The sequence below is a fragment of the Hypanus sabinus genome, chromosome 20, assembly GCF_030144855.1.
Source record: "Hypanus sabinus isolate sHypSab1 chromosome 20, sHypSab1.hap1, whole genome shotgun sequence".
Lineage (NCBI taxonomy): Eukaryota > Metazoa > Chordata > Chondrichthyes > Myliobatiformes > Dasyatidae > Hypanus > Hypanus sabinus.
The window spans coordinates 40922070-40947970 of record NC_082725.1 but is presented as its reverse complement, the minus strand read 5'-3'; the positions used below and the strand labels follow the sequence as shown (position 1 = coordinate 40947970).

Genomic DNA, 25901 nt, shown 5'->3' with positions numbered 1-25901 from the left:
CCTCCCACTGAGGTAAACTGTTAATTTTTGCAATTCACTTATTTGTTCAATCTTTCCAGTTTAATCTGTGGAATGCGACCGGGTTGAACTGCTATGCTGTGGAATCTGATTTACACAAACTTCCAACCAGCAAAATGTAAATATTTGGGGTTTGTATCTCTGGCATTTAGTTTCCTAGGTTTTTTTTTGTTTTTAATGCTTTGCTTGACCTGAGTTATTTTTAGCCTGTATATATTAAAGGTAGAATAAGTGAGTGTACAAATTTTAAGGAGGGGAGCCACCCTAAATTAGATTGAAGGTTTGGTTGTATGGGGAACGCTTTGGAAGTTTTTTGTTTGGTAATGCCTGCAATCATCCTCAGTTGGGGAGGTAGATCTAGGTTTTGGGGTTAATTGTTTTTTCTTGTTTGTGTAAAGGGGTGGGGGGAGAGTTTTGGGGGAATCACCACGGCAGCTTGTTCTTTGGTGTGTTACGGATTGGCCAGACTTTCTTTGCATTGTGTGTTATTGTGTGCAGCTTGTGCCCTCGCACTGTTTCGGATTGTGGGCCCTGTGCGTCTTTTAACACGAGTGATGCTGTTGGCGGCCACCCTGTGAGGTTTATTTCCTGGAATGTAAGGGGGCTCACTGGTCCTGTTAAAAGAACTGAAGTTTTCTCTCATCTGAAACAATTAAAAGCAGATATACTATTTCTACAAGAGATGCATTTAAGATTGGAAGACCATAATAGACTCTGTAAAGCATGGATTAGTGAGGTTTTTCATTCCAGATTTAATAGCAGGTCCACGGGGGTAGCAATATTAATCACCAAAAGAATGCAGTTCACACCATCTGATGTAATTAGTGACCCCAAAGGTCGCTTTATTATAGTCTCTGGATCTCTTTTTCAGATACCTGCCATTTTGGTAAATGTTTATGCCCCTAATTGGGACGATGTCCACTTTGCAAATAAGGTTTTGTCATTAATACCTAACCTGAAAACACACCAGCTAATCTTTTCAGGAGCTTTGAACTGTGCTATTGACCCACTGCTTGACAGCTGTAGCTTAATAGTCGCCAACCTTTTTAAGCCCAAGATCCCCTACCTCGCTCGGCCTTAGTGAAAGGCAAGATCGACCTACTAAATTGGTTAGTCACATACATGTGCATTGGGCGGAAAAGATAGGAAGTAAAACCCAGCAATCCAGGAGTAGAGATAGAGTATGTATACTGTGTAGTTTCGCTTAGCAGAATCGGGAAGATTAAGCCAAAACCGATTTGTAGAAAAAAATCGGCACGTACATGCATGCGTACACCTGTGCCCGTGCAGGGCTTTATGGCCATGGTAATCTTTCTCGGCGTAAACACAAGTGTCCCGCATTTGACTGCTACTTTTGTCCCTTATTTGGGAGTGAGAAATTTGATTCATAACTACACACAGACAGTTTGAGACAGTCTGTGAGGTGTCTGTCAGTAAGACAGCTCCTGTACTTAGAGTTAATAATTTTCATCTGTTGCAGCACAGCGCCCTCACAAACCTCCTGACAGACTGAATATTTGAATGGTCAGTTTCCTTTGTTAGACTGAATGTTCAATCTGCCACGTGTTTCAGGTGTTTTGTATTGGTAAACTGTTACTGAGACACTAGTCTAAGTTTCAGAGGTATGCAAGCTAATGACACCACTGCTTTTTGTTTCCCAGTTATTTACGTTTAGGGAATGTTGGAATTTAAAGGGGGAGAAGTGTTCTAACATGAGCATTATAAAAATAAGTTAATACAAATGAGGATAATGTTAATATAGCAATACCTCCTGCTACGGAAGCTGTTTGTAAAGAGAGGTTGCTTCCGGGTTGTGGGTTTTACTTCCGGTCTTTTCTACCATGGCGATTGGCGGGGGAGCTATGCACGTGCACACTGGGCAGAAAGAATGGAACTAAAACCCAGCAACCTGGAAACAATCTCTCAATGGTATTTGTGTATTTATTTTTCATTTTTTTCGGGCTCTACTGGGAAAGTCTCAAAGATCGACCAGTTGATCGTAATCGACAGGTTGGCGACCATTACTCTAGCTCTAGGGGAACATCTTCTGGTTGGCAAAGGCCTTCTCGATGTTTATGCAACAAAATGGTTATATGGATCCTTGGGGATTTTTGAATCCATCGGTTAGGCAATTGTCTTTCTTTTCTCATGTTCACCACTCCTATTCCAGGCTAGACTATTTCTTTATAGATAGCTCCTTGATACCAATGATTAGACAAATCGAGTACATTGCTATAGTTATACCTGATCATTTGCCCGTGAAATTAGACCTACGTTTTCCTTTAAACATTCGAGAATGGCCTCTGTGGAGACTTAACCCCCTTTTGCTTTTCAATGAGTATTTTTGTAGTTATATATCGGCTAACATTGACACATTCTTTGAGTCTAACAAAACTGAGTCGGTATCGTACTCTTTACTTTGGGAAACTTTAAAGCTTACTTGAGGGGTCAAATAATATCTTATACTTCACATGCCAATAAAGAGTGTAGGAAGGAAATGCAAGTGTTATCACAATCTATTTTGGACCTGGATAGGCAATATTCTGAGGCACCCACTGTGGAATTACATAAAAGCCGGGCTGATTTGCAAGGGAAGTTTAATCTTCTATCTACAAACCTGTCAGAACAATTAATTCCTAAGACACGTGGCCTCTATTATGAATATGGTGACAAGGCGAGTCGGCTTATGGCTCATCAGTTGAAACGCCAAGCTGCATCACGACTTATTCCCCAGTTAAGAGACATGCACCAAAACTTGACAAGCAATCCAAAAGAGATTAATAACATCTTTGTAGCTTTTTATTCCTCTCTGTATACCTCAGAGTTTCCCTCAATTATAATAAATGTGGAACTTTATTAGATAATTTGGAAATACCAACTCTTGAACCAGAGGAGGTGGAGAATTTAGTTTGGGCTCTTGGGCAGGAAGAGGTTAATAATGCCATTATGGCTATGCAGAGTGGTAAGTCCCCAGGCCCTGATGGTTATCCGATAGAATTTTATAAGAAATTTAAGGATAAGCTCATACCAGTCCTTCTAAAAGTGTTTCAGGATCTTTGGAGAACGGTTTCTTACCCCCTCCTCTTTCACAGGCATCTATTTTGCTTCTTCTTTAAAAGCATAAGGACCGAGTCAATGTGGATTATATTGCCCATCTCATTTTTGAATGTGGATGTGAAAATCTTGACTAGAGTGCTTGTCTGCCGTTTAGAACGCCCCCTTCCCAAGACAATTTCAGATGATCAAACAGGTTTTATTAAAAATCGCCACTTTTTAAAATATCCGTTGACTAGCTGATGTGGTTTATTCACCCAGTGGTTCTCAGAGTCCGGAGGTTGTTACCTCCTTGGATGCGGAGAAGGCGTTTGATAGAGTGGAGTGGGTATACTTGTTTAGTGCTTTGGAGAAACTTTGGTAGAATATTTGTAGCCTGGGTTGAGATATTGTATCACTTGCCTTTAGCATGTATACAGACAAATTATTCTCGATCTGACTATTTCCCATTAATGCGTGGCACTCACCAAAGCTGCCCATTGTCCCCTCTTCTTTCTGCAATTGCAATTGAGCCTCTTTCTATTGCACTTAAGTCAACTTCATTATTTCAAGGCGTTAGGAGGGGGTCATGGAACACCATGTATCCCTATATGCTGACAACCTCCTACTTTATGTTAGCGACCCTGTAGGTAGCAGTCCTGCTATTGTGTCTTTATAAGGTCAATTTGGAGCCTTCTCTGGCTATAAACTGAACCTTCAAAAAAGCAAGTGCTTTCCTATTAATAATTTGGCCCTACAGATCCGACAGGAATCTTTGCCTTTTCCTTTATCTCAAGATGGTTTTGTATACCTAGGAATACACATTACTCGCTCTTTTACATCTCTGTTTGAAGCTAACTACGGGCCTCAGGTTAGCCAAATGAAGATTGATTTTGAGAGATGGCACAGTTTACCCCTTACTGTAGCTGGGAGAATTCAATCAGTGAAAATGACTATACTTCCCAGATTTCTTTATTTGTTCCAGTGCTTGCTGGTTTTCTTGTCTAAGTTATTTTTCAAGTCAGTTGACCAAGCTATAACCTCCTTTATTTGGGAAAATAAGGTCCCAAGGGTTAATAAGCGCATTCTCCAAAGAGGTCGTGATGTAGGTGGAATGGGCCTTCCTAGCTTTATTCATTATTACTGGGCGTCAAACATTCAAAAGGTATTATTTTGGCTCCACTGGCCTGATATAAACTAGTGCCTGCTTGAGACACGGTCTTGCCACTTCTCGTCTCTCCCAGCTTTAGTGTATTCTTCCTTGCCATTGAAATCCTCTCAGTTCATATATAACCCGGTTGTGCTCTCCAACCTCAAAGTTTTTAATCAATTTTGCTGCAACTATAAGTTCACATCAGCTTCAGTTTTGGGTCCCATTTATGGAACTCGTCTATTTCTTCCTTCTACACTAGATTTCAGTCTTTAGACAATGGGGCTTGAACAGTCTTATGTGCATTAAGGATTTGTACACTGGTAATATATTTGATAGTTTTAATAACCTGAGCAGTAAATATGTCCTTCCGCGTAATCATCTTTTTAAATAACTGCAGATTCACCACTTTGTTAAGGAAAAAATTCCCTTTTTCCCTGATCTACCACCCGCTATGTTGTGGGAAAAACTCACTCTTAGCTTTAATAATAAAGGGCTGATCTCTGCACTGTACTCTCAGCTGATATCTTTGGGAGTTCAAGACCTAAACAAAACTAAGACTAGGTGGGAGGATGACCTTGGTATGGATCTGGCTGAGGAATATTGGGAAAAAACATTGAATAGGGTTCATTCCTCGTCATCATGAGCTAGACTGGGGCTCATATAATTTAAAGTTTTACACAGGGTACACTTAAGTAAAGCCAGGCTTGCTGACATATATCCTGGGACAGATGCTGGCTGTGACAGGCTGGTTCTCCGGCTTCCAACCTTCTCTCTGGCTGGTTTAGTGCATGCATTTTGGTCTTGCCCTCAGCTTGATGGCTATTGGCACTGGGTTTTTAAATTATCAGTGAGGTTTTGAGGGTGACACTGAGACCTTGCCTGCTTATAGCTGTATTTGGTGTGGCAGATGATGCTTTGGGTTTAAATGCAAACCAGTCGGATATCATTGCATTTACATCGCTTTTGGCCCGTAGGAGAATCTTGCTGGTCTGGAAATCGGCCACTCCCCCATCTGCTGCTGCTTGGTTAGAGGACGTAATGTTTTTTCTGAAACTAGAAAAGATTAAATTCATTCAGAGGAGGTTTGTTGAAAAGTTCTATTTGAAATGGGGACCTTTCTTGTCATATTTTGTGAGTCCTAAGGAATTAGCTATTAATTGAGGGCATTTGATTGTACTTGAGAATTTGCCCCCCCCCCTTTCAACACGCATATGGTTTACCTCACAGGGTGGTTGATGATTTGTAATATGAGTATATCCTGGATCATCTGACATATTGTGGATGTGTGTGGGCCTTCGTCTTGAAGGAGTGTGGGGGTCTGGCTGTGAAATGTCCGTACTTGTATTTGTGAAGTGTTGTATTGTAAATACATTAGCTGCCATGGTATGTTCCGGGAGGGCGGGTGAGGGGAGGTTTGTTTAGAGGTAGGATATAAAAGCAAAATGGAGGAAAATGTAATGCATTATGTATTCTGTATTGTGTCATTCCTTCAATAAAATTTAAATTAAAAAAAACATAATTCTGCTTCAGTGCATTCTGTGCACTTCACATTTTCCCCCAATTGACTTTGCTTCAGAACCTTAATACATTTTACCTGAAAGTCTTGGCCCGAAGTGTCGACTCTTTATTCTTTCCCATAGATGCTGCCTTACAGGTTGAGTTCCTCCAGCATTTTGTATGTGCTATATGCAGAATCTTTTCTGTGTTCATTCATAAGACGTTAATGCATATTAATGTGCTATAAAAAAGAAAGTCTTTACAAGATTTTTCCACTCCAGCAACAAAAGGCACATCAAGAACACTGTAAAATGGACTTCAGCAGTTAATTTAAGCTATTTCTTTTTGAAAGAGGTACACTATTGAGAACATCAAATACACTTTCAATGGCAGAACACAAACCTTCGACGTATGTAGACTGACTGTCAAAAATCAAATTTTGCTACTGCAATTGGTATCACAAATCCTACTCCAAGGATGAGGACACCTTGCTGAAAATCTCTTCAGATCATCAACTTCACTCAGCAGAAAGATAAATTAGGAAGAAATTTGGATGAAAAAAGCTACATATATAAGAAATCTAAATAAATAAAAAAAAACTTCTGCAAACACTTAGCAAGACAGGCAACATCTGTATAAAGAGAAGCAGTAAATATTTATGACACAGAAAGCTTTTGTCTTGGATCTGAGGCATTAACTGTTTTTCTTTCCATAAAGGCTGCTGGACCTGATGAGTGTTACCAGCATTTTCTGAAATCCTAATGCAGTAGCTTTTCCCCTGGAAGAGAAGCCAGTGTTTGCTCCATATGAAGATTCTGAAAACATAAAAATATAAAGCCAATGGAATTGTTTCACTCATTTATGATCCTGCAGTCGTCAAGTGCTTTCAGTCAGTAATATAGATGCTTGGAGGAATTCCACATTGAAGTCACCGGAGAGTAGGAGTTCTCAAAGTTCTAATGTCATCTCAAGCAACTCCCTAATTAACATAATAATAACAAAGTCCAGATGAAGGATCTTGCCCAAAATGTCAGCTCCTTATTCCTCCCCAGAGATGATGACTGACCTGTTGAATTCTTTTTCCGCTATTTTTCTGTCTGTTATCTTGTTTCCAGCCTCTGCAGAACCCCTTGAGCCTGAAAACTGGATGCCCATTTTTGTTTGTTTAATTGGTCTTCACACAGGATAATCTCTCATATTCAGTGATGCTGTTTGATCACATTTCATACAGACGATGCTGGTATTATACTCTTAAGTTAAAGAAAAATTAACAAACTATGTTATATGAAACCTCAGCAGCTGGGTTGGGAAGCTGAATAATTTTACTACAGGATTGGATACGCAGGCAACAGAGAAAAACAGTGAACACAGACATAATCATATGATGAAGCATCTTTTGACTTTAGAATGGCTGCTGTAAATTCAAAAGGATAGTGTCATAGAGAATCACATCAAAGAAACAGGTCCTTTGGCCCATCCAGTCCCTGCCAGATGATTATTCTGCCTAGTCCCATCAACCTGCAGTCGAAGGATGTTCCAGCAATTAGCAGCAGGCCTTTGGCCTAATCAAAATCTACTTACTTCAACTCTGATTGACTAAATCTGGCACCAGATATCAAACCATCTCCAATATAAAGAAGAGTGGGTCATGAAATATAAAGTGAAAGAAACGTGAACTTGGCCTCTTCTCCTTGGAGCGACAAAGGATGAGAGGTGACCTAATAGAGGTGTAAAAGAGGATGAGAAACATTGTTTGTGTGGATAGCCAGTTCATCAGATTGACATGTGCACTAAATCAATGATTGGCTATGATTAATGACAAACACAAGTGTTCCTATCAATCTTAATTCTTAGCACAAGGAAGAAGCAGAGTGAAGCTTTCTTTATACTTCAAACTTACTTCTGTGGGCAGCAATAGAATTTGTTGCCCAATTGGAAAGAGGTAGGGTAACGAATATCAGACGAGGAAGATCCCTTATCTCCAACAAATCCCTACCCAGCAACCTCACTTCCTGCCTCAGTTACATGACTCTTTTGGATTTGCTTTTATTGCAGTCAAAAGATCTGGGAGGTCCTGAAATATCTCAGGTGCATGTAAATATTGGGGGAGGGGGGGATGCTGGTGGGTAGACCCTCATTGTGAATTTATGGTGTATTTTTCTGTAATTCGCACATGCAGATTGCTCAGGCTTCTTTTAAAATATACTGAAGAAAATGAGTCTGTTAGGAAATATTTAAATCATGCTTAATATGATTAAGTGTACTGATAGTGTAACTGCCAGTAAAGATTGTGAGTAAAATATGTATTTGGATGAAAAATAATGAAATTAAATTTTATAGGGATCACAAGGAAGCCTTGGAAATTCTGGTCCACAGGTAATTGTCATCATTTTTATTGTGTAACATTTTGTTTTGAAAAGTTTACTGCTGTTTGACCAGTGTCTGTCTGTTGTGGAACCAGGGAGCACAGGGAGAACCTGGAACTCCTGGTGAAAAAGGACCCAAAGGGACAAGAGGCCGTAGGGTAGGATGCTCATTTAAATTACTCTCATTGTTTCCAATCTTCCAAAATGTAGAATTGTTTCTTGTGCTGAGTATTACTTACTTTTTCCTGATTTGTTCTTGTAACTATTCTTCACAAGCAAGAGCACATTTTGAGAGACGTCAGGTTCTTTCGGTGCTGGCAGCTGTGCTTGCGAGTTCACTGGTGGGATCCCTCATGGCATCCATCCAAATGAGTAAATGAGTATCAGTCACAGTGAGTGTGCAGCAGTGTGAATTCCCTCAGGGAGGAAAACGTTATGTGTACTTTCCTGAACCATTGCCATCACTGATGCACCAATCAATAACTCACTCTGAGACGTGAAGGCGAGATATCAGCTTTTATTGACTGGAAGAAGGAACAAGCAGTGAGTGACCACCATACTACATCCTGGAGACTGAGAGGCCGGGCTCAGGCCTTGATCGCCTTTATACAGGGGTCTGTGGGAGGAGCCACAGGAGCAGTCAGCAGGGGGCGTGTCCAGACAGGTATATGTAGTTCACCACATCCACCATGAGGAAATCCTTTCTATAGCCCACAAAGATTTAGATTATCTTAATGAAATGAAATTCCTTGCTTGCATGAAAGTCACAGACCAAAACAGAGTAAATGAATACAGTAATGACTGATAAAGAGAATGGTGCAAAGATTGTAGAGCAATCTGAAGTTGTGGAAAAAGAAATCCTGAATGATAGAAAACTAAGAGAGGTAAAACTAAGATTCGGAGAAAGGGGCAGCTTCATTGGGAAGGAGATGTGAAAGAGGTGACTCGTTCAGAAGTCTGATAGCAATGTAAAGGTCTTGAACATGGAGTAAGTAGGTGCCTTTCCTGCCGATCTTGGTTCTCTATGGAATTCATAAGACCTGACGCATAGAAGCAGAATGAGGCTATTCAGCCCATTGACATCTGCTTCGCATTTTTTCATGGCTGATTAATTATTCCTTGCAACGCCATTCTCCTGCATTCTCCCCGTAACTTTTGATGCCCTTACTAATCAATAACCTGTCAACCTCCGCTTTAAATATACCCAATGACTTGGCCTCCACAGCCACCTGTGGTGATGGATTCCACAGATTCGCTGACCTCTTCTCTGCTCTAATGGGACTTCCTTGTGTTTTTACGCTGCACGCTCTGTTCCTAGAATCTCTCAGTCTAGAAAACATCCTCTTCATGTTTACCCTACCTACATCTTTCAATATTTGATAGGTTTCAGTGAGATCTCTCCTTATTCTTCTAAACTCCAGCGAGTACAATTGCTTCCCATTTGTAAACTTTTCATTTTTGTGATCATTCTCACAAGCCCTCTCTTACCCGCTCCTATACCAGCACATCCTTTCTTAGATAAGGGGCTGCATTCTGCTCACAGTACTCCAAATGTGGTCTGACCTCTGCCTTATAAAGCCTCAGCATTATATCCTTGCTCTTACGTTCACATGGACGTAGACATTAGCTGTCCGCGTTTGTGCAGAGCCAACAGCATGGACAACCTCAGTAACCGAAATCCCACCTTGTCATTTCTGAAATCAGTGTACACAAAATTACTAATTTTTGAATTCAGTGTTTTAGTAACCACTTTAATAAAATACTGAGCAGCAGATTGGAAGCTAAGGCAGAGAGAGGTCTGCTGACATAGCCCGGAAAGATTTCATTGAGAGGAAGTTAGGACTTGATTCTCCATGAGTCGAGCAGTCCAGGGAGAAGGATGTGGCTGAAGGCCATCCAGGTGAATGCTGCATTTTCTAGTAGAGTCAACCTTGGAAAATCTAAATTAATAGATATATCTTTCTGGAGGTCTCTAACACATAAAATGAGGATATCAACAACTGATTATTGAAGAAAATATTCTTTGTTAACTTATACACATGTCACAGGTACAAGGTACCATGCGGTAGGCTTATTCAGAAAGTCAGAAGGCATGGGATCCAGGTAAGTTTGGCCAGGTGGATTCAGAACTGGCTTGCCTGCAGAAGGCAGAGGGTCGTGGTGGAGGGAGTACATTCAGATTGGAAGGTTGTGACTACTGGTGTCCCACAAGGATCTGATCTGGGACCTCTACTTTTTGTGATTTTTATTAACGACCTGGATGCGGGGTAGAAGGGTGGGTTGACAAGTTTGCAGACAACGCAAAGGTTGGTGGTGTTGTGGATAGTGTAGAGGATTGTTGAAGATTGCAGAGAGACGTTGATAGGATGCAGAAGTGGGCTGAGAAGTGGCAGATGGAGTTCAACCCAGAGAAGTGTAAGGTGGTACACTTTGGAAGGACAAACTCCAAGACAGAGTACAAAGTAAATGGCAGGTTACTTGGGAGTGTGGAGGAGCAGAGGGATCTGGGGGTACATGTCCACAGATCCCTGAAAGTTGCCTCACGGATAGATAGAGTAGTTAAGAAAGCTTATGGAGTGTTAGATTTCTTAAGTCAAGGGATAGAGTCATGGGGTAATGATGCAGCTCTATAAAACTCTAGTTAGGCCACACTTGGAGTACTGTGTCCTGTTCTGGCTTCCTCACTATAGGAAGGATGTGGAAGCATTGGAAAGTGTACAGAGGAGATTTACCAGGATGCTGCCTTGTTTAGAGAGTATGCATTATGATCAGAGATTAAGGGAGCTAGGGCTTTACTCTCTGGAGTGAAGGAGGATGAGAGGAGACATGATAGAGGTATACAAGATATTAAGAGGAATAGATAGAGTGGACAGCCAGTGCCTCTTCCCCAGGGCACCACTGCACAAAACAAGAGGACATGGCTTTAAGGTAAGGGGTGGAAAGTTCAAGGGGGATATTAGAGGAAGGTTTTTCACTCAGAGAGTGGTTGGTGCATGGAACGCACTGCCTGAGCGAGTGGTGGAGGCAGATACACTAGTGAAATTTAAGAGACTACTAGACAGGTATATGGAGGAATTTAAGGTGGGGGGATATACGGGAGGCAGGGTTTAAGGGTCAGCACAACATTGTGGGCCAAAGGGCCTGTGCTGTGCTGTCTTGTTCTATGTTCAGAATATGTCTGTAGAGTCTGAAGATAGCTTTGAAACTGTCCCCAGTAATGGCAAGGTGTACCTTTAAATAACGAGTTTAATAACAAAGTAGCACAATGTTCTGAAGAAGGGTCTTGGCACAAACTGTTGACTATTTAATCATTTCCAGAGGAAATGCTGAGGAACCTGCTGAGTTCCTCCAGCATTTTGTGAATTTTGCAATGTACATTCTGTTCAACCAGGACTGTAGACCTTTGAGGTCCAACGTACTTTGGTGTGGGCAGAAGAATGTAGTGCAGCCTTAGTGACAGTATTAGGTGCCTGGTTCTGGGAAAACACAGGAACGTTAATTGGATAATCATCATCTTTATATGCTGTGTCATGTGACGCATGTGATCATGGTCTTATCCCTGACCATGATTGTTCTTGGCAAATTCTTCTACAGAAATGGTTTGCCATTGCCTTCTTCTACACAGTGTCTTTACAAGGCAGATGAACCCAAAGGTGATCAATACTCTTCAGAGGTTGTCTGCCTGCCATCAGTGTCACATAAACAGGACTTCTGATATTCACCAGCTGCTCATATGACCATCCACCACCTGCTCCCACGGCTTCACATGACCCTTATCGGGGACTGCAGGCTAGTGGAGGGATGGAGTGTCGCATACGCCCTTTGCTTGAGACGTATCTCCACCCCACCACCCAAATTAATGCGGACAATGTTTGGAAATTCCCAGTAAACTTCTGTGATTTATGAACTTTCACCAGGAAATGATTATTTGCATAATCTACTTGATGCAAAAGCAAGCTTTGCACCATTAACTTTTTAAAACTGACACCCTGTGATCCAAATTTTAGGCTTAGCTATGTTAGGTGTGTTAATGTGATTTACAAATGAAAATTTGGATGACTATTTCACTAACATTTTGTAAAGCATGTGTACAGAAAGGATGTTTAAATTGTGTAAAATTGTTCTTAAACAGCAGATCTTGAGAAAGTACAGATGTATTTAATAAACTTCAGTAGATGGGTTTGACAAACCAATCATTGCATTACAGTTATATCCATTCTTGAAACATCTGTATGAATGATGCTTCTGAAATATTGATGATTTTGATAATTTTGTTGTATTAAATAGTTTCAGTCATAATTACTATTAAATTAAAATAAATCTTAACTATCACTGTTACTTGTAGATGACATAAAATAATTAATATTCTTATAAAAATTAGGGTTTTTCTGGCTCGGCTGGTGATCCTGGTGATGCAGGCATGATCGGGTTTCCAGGAGCAACGGTAAGCTGTTTTGCTGAAAGTGGGAAAAATGGCTAGAATAGTAATCACTGTGCTGATTTTTTGCAAGGCAGTGATTGATCTTCACTGGGGCTGGTATTTTGGTAGCTTTATTTTGATGTCATTTTGCTGCAATCTAGATAGGATCATCTTCGGGTTTGTCATTTGCCTATTACTATGGGTGCTGAAACCAGGATATCATCCAGGGAACAGGAGACATCGTCCACACTGTGCTGGAAAAAAAGTGGCTGATGCTGCTTAAACTCCATAGACTGAGTGAATATATCTGTGCAACCCTTTATAGTGTTAAAGTCGAGGTGGGCTTCTGACTTTCAATCCCACTCCAGCTGCTGGTTGAGTGGATACATTGCAGTTTATTGAAGAACCCTTCAGCCAGCCAAGGTTGCAGATAAATCCTCTTCACTTGATTATAGATATTTTTAATATCTATTCTAACTTACCATGACCCTGTCACCACTGTCTTGTCTTGCTTCGAAATGACAACAGTCAGTGCCTGACCTGATCCCATGTTTCTACAGCAGATACAGGTCTTGCTTCAAAATGAATCTTCCTATTGAAATCTTCCTACAGGCGTCATTAAATATATAAGCATGTTTATCAGAGCTTCCTGTGGTGCACACTGTGGAACACATCCTTTGCTTTGTAGTATTTTCTCCTGCCGGCTTTGCCCTGTTAATGCCCTGTTCCCCTTCACCACCACCATGGGTAGGGTCTAACACTGGAATACTGTCACAGGAAAGCATCATCGATCATTAAGGAGCTCAACCATCCAGGCCATGCCCTCTTCTCACTGTTGCATCAGGAGCCTCAGGGACCCACACCACTTGGATTAGTCTCTTGAATTGGGGGGATAACTTCACTCAGCTTCATTTGCCCCATCACTGAACTGTTCCAGCAACCTATGGGCTCACTTTCAAGGACTCTTCATCTCATGTTCTTGCTATTTAATAGTTATTTATCTATTGCTGTTATTTCTTATTTTCCTTTATTTTAGTATTTGCACAGCTTGTTGTCTTTTGCATGTTAGTTATCTGTCTGTCATTACACTGTGTGCAATCTTTCTTGGGTCCTATTTTGTTTCTTGTATTTAATGTGAATGTTCGCAAGAAGGTGAATCTCAGGGTTGTATATGGTGACAAATACACTTTCTTACTGAACTGATCTATCTTCTCAGACATTTCAATTCAAACAATTTTTTGAAGTTTGTAATTTCAGTTATAATTTTTGTGCAAAATGTAATTTCATTTTCAAGCACTACACCCTCTAATCACTCTTAGAAGGAAATTTCATCTCTTCTTCTGTGAGTTGCATACACGGTTATATCCCAAATTGCTCCTTAGTGACCTGTTTGGCATCAGTCCTATCCTGTGCATGAACAGAGCTTTCTACACATCTGCATACTCTCTGTAAGTGGCATATTTTTCCGCAGTTGTGGCAGCTTTCCTGTCAGGGATTTGACTACCTGTTTGTGGCACGAGGCAGTAGGTTGAGGAGTGTGCTGCTGAGGACACTGGAGAAGGTTCACTCTGTATTCTGGCATTCATCTTGGCTCCTGGTGCCCTGTGAACTGAAATCATGGGTCAGAATGGTTTGTTAAATCCTTGGTAAGCCCCTTGAGCAAGTTCCAAAGTGAGAGTACTATCAAAGGTTGTCTTAAAAATCAAACCCTTTGCGTGTAATGATTTTTATGGAAAGCTAGCCTTAAAGACCACAGACAATCTGATCCCAGAAGGCAGCATGTGTGAATGGAACACAAACGTAAGAGCCTTGATGGGCTTCCAATGTAATGATGTAATTTGCAAGAGTTTTACCTTTCCCTTGGTATCGACAATAAAATCTGAAATATTCTCTAATGAGGAACAGCTTGGGATAGAAATGCTTCCATAATGTTTCAGCAAGTTCTGTGTCAGCAGAAATCCTCCAATTTCTATTATATAACCGGGCTTTTGAAAAGTCCAAAATCTATGGGGCCCAAAAAAACAAGGAATATTTTTATCTCATTATATTATTTGCACCTAACTATTGGTTACAATGTTTTATTAGAATCAAAGCCTCCTCTGATTCTGTGAATTGTTGTACCTGCCCAGGTGTTGCCAGGTTTTATCTCTGCAGTTTTCTTCAAACAATGAAAATTTAATTGTATTAATGAAACATTGCACATCACTCATAGGTTCTAAAGCAACCTACAGGAATTTTGCTTTACCCAGTTTAGGTCATTTTTATCTCATTGCCGCTGTTACCTTTGTGTTAGTGATGCAGAGTATGTGCTGTTCATGTGCGTGCAGACAATCTTTGTTTTTGCCTACTGGCTCCACCTGCTGGTAATCCAACAGCAAAGCAATGCAAGACAAATAACTCACGGCAGTTCGTGATGGGACCAGGCTGAAAGCACTCTAATCCAATTTGAGATCAATGGCCTTGTTATATATTAAAAAAACACTGTTAGGCTTACAGGCAAACAAAAACTATATGGCGGGGAATGCAGAGATAACCAGCAAAATTTATTTAGACATGCAGCTTACAGCCCAACGAGATGTACCACCCAGCAACACACTTAATTACCCCCATCCTAATCACAGGACAATTTACCTGACCAATAAGCCTACTAACAGGTACGTCCTTGGGAGCACCCAGAGGAAACGCACACGCTCACTGGAAAGCCATTTGTTACAGAGGCTGCTGAAATTGAACTCCTAACGCCACCACTTTGAGATATAATAGCATTGTGCTAACTGTTTAATACCTTGAGCGGGGGTGGGGGTAGGGAATCTTCAAATCAAATCAAATTCAAGTTTAATTATCATTCAACCAAATATAGATGCAGCTGAACAAAACAGCAGCCCTCTGAGGCCAAGGTACAAAACATGCACAGCACATTCAAAATAGCGAGCACACACACAGACATGCAAAAAAGAACATTATTTTAAGGAAAATGGGAAAATAGATCAACTATTAAAACTTCTATCTTTCCTTTCCTTCAGGGCCCCAAAGGATCCCCTGGTCGCAGATCACAAACGGTATGTCACTGACCGTATGTAGATCGAAATAGAGTCTGACAGAGAGAAGTTTTATCCAGGGGTTGTTTAAAAACTTATACCTTTACAATTTCTTTGCAGTTATGTGACCTTGTGAGATATATACAGGACATGTGTCGTAAGTTGCAGTTTCTTCCTTTCTACTAGTTGTTTAAAGCTGGAATCTCTGAGTAAAGAGTGGGATTTTAGAAACATTAAAAATAAAACCAACTTTTGTTTAGCATAGGTTTCAATTTCTTTAAATTCTAGCAGTTTTTTTCAATTATTATTTATAAATCAAGATACTTATTTTAAGATGAAAAAAAATTAAAATAACATTCTAAATAAGATGGTGGAATAATTAAAAACACTTTCTCCTAGATTAAACCTAAAACAATTTATGAAGTATTAGTGATCTCCGCTGCCTTTAGAACATTGATTCTCATTCCCAGCCCTGATCTCTGTGGGTCCCCTGCACATATTGAGCTGATTTGATGTAAGTTTTTAATACAATCAGCTGATGTGGAAAGTTTAAAACAGCATACTGATGCAGTGGTCTGAGCTTCATGCTGATAATGAAGATGATTCACTGATGTACCATCTAAAATAATTCAGGGAGTGACAAAGGAATACCTAAATGCTGATGCCCAAGCAAAGTTTCTCCTTCTCCATTAGGACAGTAATCTACCTGCCTGTTATCTGTGGTGCTTGAACACTCCAAATTAGCCTTCAGCCTTGAGTATCCAGAATGGATCATGTGCTCTTACCAGTGCTAGCTACCCTCCCATAAGTGACTATAGTAAAAGCAAAATGCATGGGGAAATATTTGCAGGTTTTCATGATATTTGCAGAGAGGGAAGCAGAGGAACTGGTTCAAGTTAGAGATAAAACGAACAAATTAAATTGCAGGAGGGATGGGGTGAACAAAAGAGAAAGCTTGTGAAGGCCATGGGCAGCCTGGAGGGCAGGAGGGAATGCTCGCTAAAAGTGATGTTGGGTGGAGTGAAAATTGGCTACAAAACAGCAAAGATTATGTCTGGGAAGAGATGAATGAAATCTAAAAATTGCTTGTAGAGAACAACAGGAAAAAAAGTCATAAGTCATAAACACAGAGCAAACACGAGGAAATCTGCAGATGCTGGAAATTCAAACAACACACACAAAATTCTGGTGGAACTCAGCAGGCCAGGCAGCATCTATAGGGAGAAGCACTGTCGACATTTCGGGCTGAGACCCTTTGTCAGGACTAACCGAAAGGAAAGATAGTAAGAGATTTGAAAGTAGTGGGGGGAGAGGGAAATGCAAAATGACAGAAGACTGGAGGGGGTGGGATGAAGCTAATAGCTGGAAAGGTGATTGGCAAATGTGATACAGAACTGGAGAAGGGAAAGGATCATGGGACGGGAGGCCTCGGGAGAAAGAAAGGGGGAGGGGTGCACCAGAGGGAGATGGAGAACAGGTAGAGTGATGGGGGGGGGGGAGAGAGGGAAAGAGGGAGGGAGGGAGAGGGAGAGGGAGAGGGGGGGGGAGAGAGAGAGAGAGAGAGAGAGAGAGAGAGAGAGAGAGAGAGAGAGAGAGAGAGAGAGAGAACAAATAACTAAATATGTCAGGGATAAGAAGGGGAGGAGGGGCATTAACAGAAGTTAGAGAACTCAATGTTCATGCCATCAGGTTGGAGGCTACCCAGCCAGTATATAAGGTGTTGTTCCTCCAACCTGAGTGTGGCTTCATCTTGACAGTAGAGGAGGCCATGGATAGACATATCAGAATGGGAATGGGACGTGGAATTAAAATGTGTGGCCACTGGGAGATCCTGTTTTCTCTGGCGGACTGAGTGTAGGTGTTCAGCGAAATGGTCTCCCAGTCTGCGTCAGGTCTCACCAATATATAAAAGAGAAACCCAGGAGCACCGGACGCCGTATACCACACTGTGGAAGTTTTCCGATGCTGGAATCTAAAGCAATACACACAAAATGCTGGAGGAGCTTAGTCGTTCAGGTAGCATCTATGGAAATGAACAGCCAGCCAACGTTTCAAGCCAACACCCGTCTTCAGGACTGAGAAGGAAGGGCGAAGATGCTGGAATAAAAAGGTGGGGTGAGGAGAAGGAGGCTGGCTGGAAGGTGACAGGTGAAGCCACCAGTAAATGCTTGAAATATAAGACGTATTTGGGCGGAATTGCTGATTATCTGAAATTGTGAAATTTGGTTTTGAGTTGGGAAGGCCGTACCGTGTCCAGTCAGAAAATGTGGTGCAGGCAGTGTTGGAACAGTGTAGGAGGTCCAGGGCAGAGAGATTGGAGTGGATGGAGACCTGGATGAATGGAGGAATGGCACCAATGCAACCTGAGTAGGTCTGTTTTACTCTTGAACATGTGTTTAACAAAAGGCATGGGCTATAGTGTTAAGCTGCAAAATGGCAGCCCTGGAAATAAAGTAGTGTTCTCTTATGATCTGTCCATTCCCAACAAACATTAACAGGCCATATTTTTGCAGGTCATGGTTTATTATGAGAATAGTATCATAAATGTGCCGGAAGGCTGCTGCTGTCATTTGGATTCCCAGCTAGTGATGCACCATCAATAACTCTTCGAGACATGAGGCGAGATATAGGCTTTTATTGGCTGGAAGAAAGAACAAGCAGCAATTGAGCACCATGCTACATCCTGGAGACTGAGGGCAGGGCTCAGGCCTCAATCGCCTTTATACCGGGGTCAGTGGGAGGAGCCACAGGAGCAGTCAGCAGGGGGGCGTTATATGTAGTTCACCACAGCTAGCAACTACAATATCTCGATGATAGGCATTATAGACCAAACTTTGTGTCAAGAATGGTTCCCCTACTCTATACCAATTAATGGATACCCAGAGCTTTGAAAAATGGTGAGAAAATTGACACATAGTGGATTGAGTAAATAATAAAAGTCTGTTTCATTGTATTAATTTTCCTTCCTCTTTTTTCCTCCAGCCTGTTGTTCACAAAGTAGGTAACTCTTTTAAAAAAAAAACTTTAAAAATAAGTTTCCTTCACTTTTCTTGAATAAATGCCTTCTTAAAATGCAAAATATTGTTGCTTTCTCTCAGGAAGTGGAGCATGCCCAGCCTACCCAACGGAGTTGGCCTTCGCTCTGGACATATCTGCAGATGTCACTCCTCCTGTGTTTGAAAGGATGAAGAAAATTGTGATTAATTTGTTGAATGACATCAATATCGCTGAAAACAACTGTCCGACAGGGGCCCGCGTGGCTGTCCTTACGTACCATAACGAAGCACAGCCTTACATTCGATTTTCAGATTTTAGGAAAAAGCAGCCACTTCTGAAAAAAATCGAAGCCCTAGCTCATGAGCGCTCAAGAAACCGACGGAATATCGCCAGCAGTATGCAGCACGTTGTCAGAAATACTTTCAAGCGAGTTCGTAACGGTATGCTAATGAGGAAAATAGCAGTCTTTCTGACAAATGGAGGATCCCAAGACGCTAGAGCTTTGGAAGTGGCTGTCAGAGAATTATCCGCTTCACAGATCATTCCTGTCATCATCTCCTTTAAAAACGTCCCGAATCTAGAACAAGTTTTTAAGGTGAGAGTTAATGCATGCTTTCATTTTATACATTTTTTTTTCAATTTTTGTTCTCTCTAGAGCATGATGTTAACTGCAATTACAAGCAGCATGATGTGAATAATTTTAGATGCCATGATTTGTTTCAGAAAGCTCCTGAGGATTAATTGAGGCTGAGGGAAGATTGATATTAGTACATGACTCATGCATATTTGTCCACACAGGAGGTTGCATTTATGGAAAAGTACATTTTTACACTTTTTAACATTATGTAGTATAAGAACTTTTACATTGTTAAGTAAACCACTGTGATATGAATGGTATATCACCACAAAGGATTGACAGTTGTGTATGCTGGGGAATTATAAAAAAAACTCTTAAGTACCATGAAATCTGGAATCTGCTGAGAGCCAGATCAGGGGCATTCAAGTCTGGAGATCAAGAATGCTACAAGAGGTGCAGGTATGATCTCTGGAAAGCCATCTCATGGGAAAAGTTGAGATTCCGGACTGGAATCAATGAGGGATGTTTGACAGCTGTGGCAGGGTTTGAGGGCCAAAGTTCAATCTTGTGCCATAGGGGACAGCAGGGCTTTGCTTGGAGATGAGCTCGATGCCTTCTATGCTTGCTTTGATCGCCAAAAAATAAGAAGGAACTATTGTTCACCCCCATCTCTCCCAATGGTGGTTTGGTCTCAGTATTTGAAGATGACGTGTGGGCTGCATTCAACAGTGAATCCAAGGAAACCATTCAGTCCAGAAAGAGTATCTGGCCAAGAACTGAAAACCTGCACTGACCAGCTGGCTGGTGTATTTACAGATATCTTCAACCTCTCATTCCGACAATGTGTGGTACCCAACCGCTTCAAGCAGGCTTCAATTGTACCATTGCCCAAGAAGAGCAAGGTAACCTGTCTAAATGACTATCGCCCAGTGGCACTTACATCAATAGTAATGAAGAGGTTTGAGAAGTTGGTATTGAAGCATATCAGATCCTGTCTGAGCCTTGACTTTGATCTGCTTCAATCTGCCTACAGAAACAATGGGTCTACAGCAGGTGCTATCTCATACAGCAGGCTCTTCACTCAACTCTGCAGCATCTGGACAACAAAGATACATATATCAGGATGCTCTTTATCGATTACAACAGGGCATTTATCACCATCATCCTCCCATCAGCACAGGAGCACCACAGCACCACTGCTATACTAGCTTTACACTTCTGACTGTACAGCTCCATCACTATACATCAGTTTGCGGAGGACACCACTGTTGCAGGCTGTATCAAAGGTGGTGATGAATCAGCGTAGAGGAGGGAGATTGAAAACTTGGCTGAGTGGTCTAATAACAATGTCAATAAGACCAAGGAACTGATTGTAGACCTCAAGAGAGGGAAGCCAGAGGTCCACGAGTCAGTAACATTGAAGGACCAGAGGTGGAGAGGGTCAGTAGCTTTAAATTCCTGAGTGTCACTATCTCAGAGGACCTGTCCTGGACCAATCATATAAAAAATTTTTGTAAAGAGAGCATGACAGTGCTCCTACTTCCTCAGGAGTCTGTGGAGATTCTGCGGAGAAAACCTTAGCGAACCTCTATAGGAATGTGGGGGAAGGTGTGCTGACTGGCTGCATTATGGTCTGGTACGGGAACAGCAATGCCTTTAAGTGGAAAATCCTACAAAAGGCAGTGGATTTGGCCCAGTACATCATGGGTGAAACTCTCCCAACCTTTGAGCAAGTCTACATAAAACGTTGCCATAGAAAAGCAGCATCCATCATCAAAGATGCTCAGCACCCAGGCCATGCTCTTTTCTTGCTGCTGTCATCAGGTAGAAGGTACAAGAGCCTCAAGAGTCACACCACCAGGTTCAAAAACAGTTACTACCCTTCAGCCATCGGGCTCTTGAACCTAAGTGCATAACTACACTCATTCTACTTACAGTGTTTGCACAACCGATGGTCTCAGTTTAAGGACTTTTTTATCTTGCTATGTGATGCACGTTATTTATATCTGCATTTGCACAGTTTGTTGTCTATTGAGAGTGCTGGCACATGGCCTAGTGGATAAGACATTGGTCTAGTGATCTGAAGGTCACTGATTTGAGCCTCAGCTGAGGCGACGTGTTGTGTCCTTGAGCAAGGCACTTAACAACACATTGCTCTGCGACGACACTGGTGCCAAGCTGCTTGGGTCCTAGTGCACTTCCCTTGGACAACATCGGTGGCGTGGAGAGGCGAAGGCTTGCAGCTTGGGCAACTGCCAGTCTCCCATACAACCCTGCCCAGGCCTGTACCCTGGAAACCTTCCAAGGCGCAAATCCATGGTCTCACGAGATTAACAGATGCCTATGTCTATTGATCCTGTTTACGGTTACTGATCTGTAGATTTACTAAATATGCTTGCAGAAAAAGAATCTCAGGATAAAAGAGGATAAAATAGCAAGATAAAAGAATCCTCAAAGTGAGACCATCGGTTGTGCAAACACTGTAAGTAGAATGAGTGTAGTTATGCACTTACGTTCAAGAGCCCGATGGATGAAGGGTAGTAACTGTTTTTGAACCTGGTGATGTATGTCGTGACATATCTGTACTCAGATAATATATTTTTCTTTAAACTTGGGTCTTTTGAACTTTGAAAGGGTAGAGACCTCTCTGAACAGTGATGTGGCCTTTTCTTTTCTCCCACATGTAAGATACAGTAACCGATAACATCAGCTGACCAACAGAATCAGTTGCAGCATATCAAGTGAAGAGTGGAAGTAAATGTTGGATGGCATAAACTCTAACCAGCCCTTTGTGCCCCCAGGGCATTTACTTCATCAATGGGGAATACCCCCAGAAATACTGAGTTAGGAGATGGTTAGAACACATAAAATAGCTGTATGAATTGGAGGCAATGTCGGAACCCTGCACACATAGCAAATATGGTAACAAACTGGTGACAATTCATTTCCATTTTACTATTAGATTTGTATAGAGCAAAACCAGTGGGATACTGGAGATAGTGCTCTATTTGTGTTTGAAAATGGAAAAGGGATGGAGTAGCTCACACTAAAACAAATTTTAGATATCTAATACTTCTGCCTTTTTCACTCCAGTTGAGTTCCTTTATAGACATGGAAATTGCTGCTGATGTATGGAAGCTCACATTCTTGGTCAGGACTTGACAACTTGTCTGGAACTTGGAAGGAAGTGACGTCTTCTTGTTGTTTATTAAACAAAGTTACAGAGCATGAATCTGTTGGCTGCGATTTTGAGATCTTGTGGAATGTCTTCTGATCTATTCCAACTAAACCGGTGTGCTCTTCCAGGCTGATACTGGCTATATTAAAAATATTGTTAATTGTATTAATCACCCTGAATTTGACATGTGAACAATATGTGTCTTAGTGCAGTAAGGTTGGTTTAACATTCCAGTTCAAACAGTCCAGAACCATTCTTCCAGTTCATCACTGTACATGAAAGCTGGTACAGAAATCAGTGACAGACTCATTCATCAGGTTGTTGCCTTACATGTGAAATAGGAGAATTGATGGAATGCTGTTGTTTGTAGAAGCATCTTGTATTAAGGAAATAAAAGCTCCCATTTGTTCCAGTAGACCTTGGCTGTTTGAGGCAATCCAGCAGTCAGGTTCTGCCAATGAAGTTGTTGCATCAATCAATACCAAACAGTGTAATAATAGTCACAAAAGCAGAGATCTATTCAGTGCCCAGCATTTGCTGCCTTACTAGTGATACCTGCCCCCCAAAAGGATCACAACTTTGACGCAGGGTTTGGAGGCTTGTGTGCCTCATTGGCTGGAGTCAGGGCTTTATGCTTCTGGTTCTTGGTAGGGTCACCCATGCCAAACAGGTCAAAGGGTAGAGGCCAGAATGAGTGGTCCTCTGGTCCTCCGGGTTCAGGGGTTCAGCTCAGGCTAACAACCCCGACTAGTCAAACAAAGCTGTTACAGAAACAGCAACGAAAAATCCTAGATCTGAGTGCAGTGGCATTCCTGAGTCTCCACCTGGAGCTTGCATAACTGACAGCAGTGAAGACCACGTCACTGACATGATCAAAAAAGCCCCGAACACCATCAGAGATGGACGACCTTCATTACTGCCCTCAAAAGCAGCAGCGTAACAGGGAGTAAGTAAAGTTACCTATAAAGCCCAGTGTTCTGAAGCACATTAACAGCAGAGATCAGGCACCAAAATAAAATGTGGTTGTTCAGGGCACCAATAGCAAACACCAGAGGGCATATGTACAAAATTAAGGGAGGGGTTTAGGGGAAACATCAGGGGTAAGTTTTTTACACAGAGGGTTGTGAGTGCCTGGTGTTTTCCTCGAGCCTTATAGCCCCTGAACCCCTGTATCACTTAACTACTTTATTAAACAAAAATGACTTTGGCTGACTTGTGCTGAATAACCCACCTCAGTACCACCAAGCTCTCCTAGTATGACTTGTATATAGACACAGGGTTCCCTTTATATAATTAAAGAAACTGAGCTTGCATCTGAAGGAAATATTAACTTTAGCTCTATAGCCATGGCCATCACTCAGCTCATAACATATCAGAACTCCATTAACAACACCTCAGTATAAGTAGTTAGGTTGTGCTTTAGTGTATCACGAGTTTCACAGCACACACTCCGATCATTCTAAGTGTAATTCTAATTATAATTCTGTGATTTGGACTTGGACTTAATATCTTTATGTCCCAATATAATTTCCTATGCTTAGAAAAGTCAGTCAGCGTCAGCTATTCAACAGTGACACCTGCATTTACCCAGACACAGTGTGATATTCCCTTGGCTGCTTCTCTTTCAGATGACAAGGTATTGCTAAATCTGTGCCAGCAGCAGCAAACCAGCAGGGGGCAGTGTGGCTGCATCGCCTGACCCCAGCAAAGGGAAGGGAATGACAATTAAACTGCCTGACAAGACCACAGCCACAGTTGGGGATAGGGCAGAGACGCATGCAAGAACACAGAAGCAGGAATAAGTCACTAGGCTTCTGAAGTCTGCTCTGCCATGCACAAAGACCGTGGCTGAACTATGCTGGCCTGGACTCTTCTTCTGTGCCAATAATCCTCATTTTCTTGATCTTTCAAATATTTATCTTTAAATATTTAAAAGGTATCTATCAAACTGGCCCCCACCACCCTCTGGTGGAGAACATCCCAGAGATTCACTACCCATTGAGAAGAGAAATTTCCACACATACCGGTTTTAAATGACTGATACATAGTCTGGAACAGGATCAGACACTTTGGCCCAGTGTCTGTGATAACCATAAGGCCAAATTAAACTAAAACTATATGTCTGTGCATAAACCTTGGCCTTTGTTTTGTACCTATACTCCTGACTCTCTCACTAGTTAAAACACTTCAATGCCTACCTGTCAAATCCTCTTAGGATCTGATATGTTTGAATAAGGTCACCCTCATTCTTCCGAACTCCAAAGAATGGAGGAATATGGATCATGTGCAAACAAATGTGATTAGCTTACTTTGGTGTCATGGTAAACACAGATACTGTGAGCCAATGGACCTGTTCCTGTGTTGTACCAGTCTGCATTCTATTTCTAATACTGACCCAAACTATCTTCAATCGTTTTGATGTGACAACCCTTTCATCTCGGGAGTGGAATCTTTTCTGCTCTCCAAGTTTATGTGGTGCAGGACTCTGCAGGAATAGGAACCTTGAAATCTTAGAGGAGCTGCAACATTTTGCATTGCCTTCTGTTCTTTTGCAAAGGAGAATTGTGTATCACGGAGTAGGTGGGGTGACGTTTCCAAAGTGTGTGCTGGTACAGAGGGCCTAAGTGTACGTCAGCAAAAATCCTTAAAAGTATCAGAATTTAGTAAGAGTGTAAAATTCACCATGTGATCTTGGAATTCATAAATAAAAGCAGTACAGTATACCAAAGTAATGGGGCCATGACGAATCTGTAGAAAAGACAAGTTAGCTCAAACCATGAATATCGCATTGGGTTTTGGCATCAGATTGTAGGAAGGATGTGAAGATTCCAAAGTGGGCACAGGAGGAATTTCCTGGAATGGTTCTAGGATGAGGGATTTCAATGATAATGCTGGTCTAAAGAAACTTGAATTACATTACTTGAAGCAAATAAGGCTCATCAGAAATTTGATGGATTCTTATTATTAGATTTCTCCAAGATTAGGGCATGCAGATTTAAGGGTTTGGACAGAAAAGTACCAGGGGCTACAGAGGAATAGCTACAGCAAGTTCGGTTATAATCTGGAATTCTCTGCCTTGTGGAAGGGGAAGTAGTTCCTTCAAGAGGAAATTTAATGTGTCCTTGAGGGAAAATGGCATGCAGGGGAAGGGATAAGAGTGGGATAAAGGGGCTGCTCCCTCAGGATAGGCCTAATGACTTCCTCCTTTGCTGTAACTTCAGTGATCACAAAACAGAAGACATACATTTTACAAAAGTGAACATTTGTGTCTTCCGCCTTGCGTGGAATTAAGGTTAACAATCATTGGCTGAATGATCCTGTTCCCACAGTGGCAACACGACATGGCATGTTTCCATTGAGGCAGTCTTATTAAAGTGCGTATTGTTTCACATGGGCCTGGCCTAGTGGAATATCTCTCAGAATATCCTTGGTGCATATGTCTTCCTCTTGAGCACCCAGCAGATTATCTTACATGCCATAGTCACTCTAAATCATTCCCATCATACTGCACTGCAAAAATAAAATCCCACACTTTGGAATCATTGGCGGGGCATGGCAAGGAGAAAGAGCACCTAGTAATCATTGAGGTCTAGATTGATACTTGGGATCTTCGAAGCTCCATAT

The 25901-nt window shown here is 41.6% G+C and overlaps 1 protein-coding gene across 2 annotated transcripts in view; it reads left to right on the top strand.

Annotated features, from left to right (window-relative positions):
* LOC132378452 (collagen alpha-6(VI) chain-like) overlaps positions 1-18836 on the top strand; it is a 116304-nt gene extending 97468 nt beyond the window's left edge. For both annotated transcript variants that reach the window (XM_059945377.1, XM_059945378.1), the window contains exons 27-33: positions 8042-8077; positions 8163-8225; positions 12449-12511; positions 15511-15546; positions 15646-15682; positions 18508-18526; positions 18624-18836. In XM_059945377.1, the coding sequence (XP_059801360.1) occupies positions 8042-8077; positions 8163-8225; positions 12449-12511; positions 15511-15546; positions 15646-15682; positions 18508-18526; positions 18624-18705 (336 nt within the window). In that variant the 3' untranslated portion in view covers positions 18706-18836. The remainder of the gene's footprint in view (positions 1-8041; positions 8078-8162; positions 8226-12448; positions 12512-15510; positions 15547-15645; positions 15683-18507; positions 18527-18623) is intronic.
* The last annotated feature ends 7065 nt before the right edge of the window (positions 18837-25901 follow it).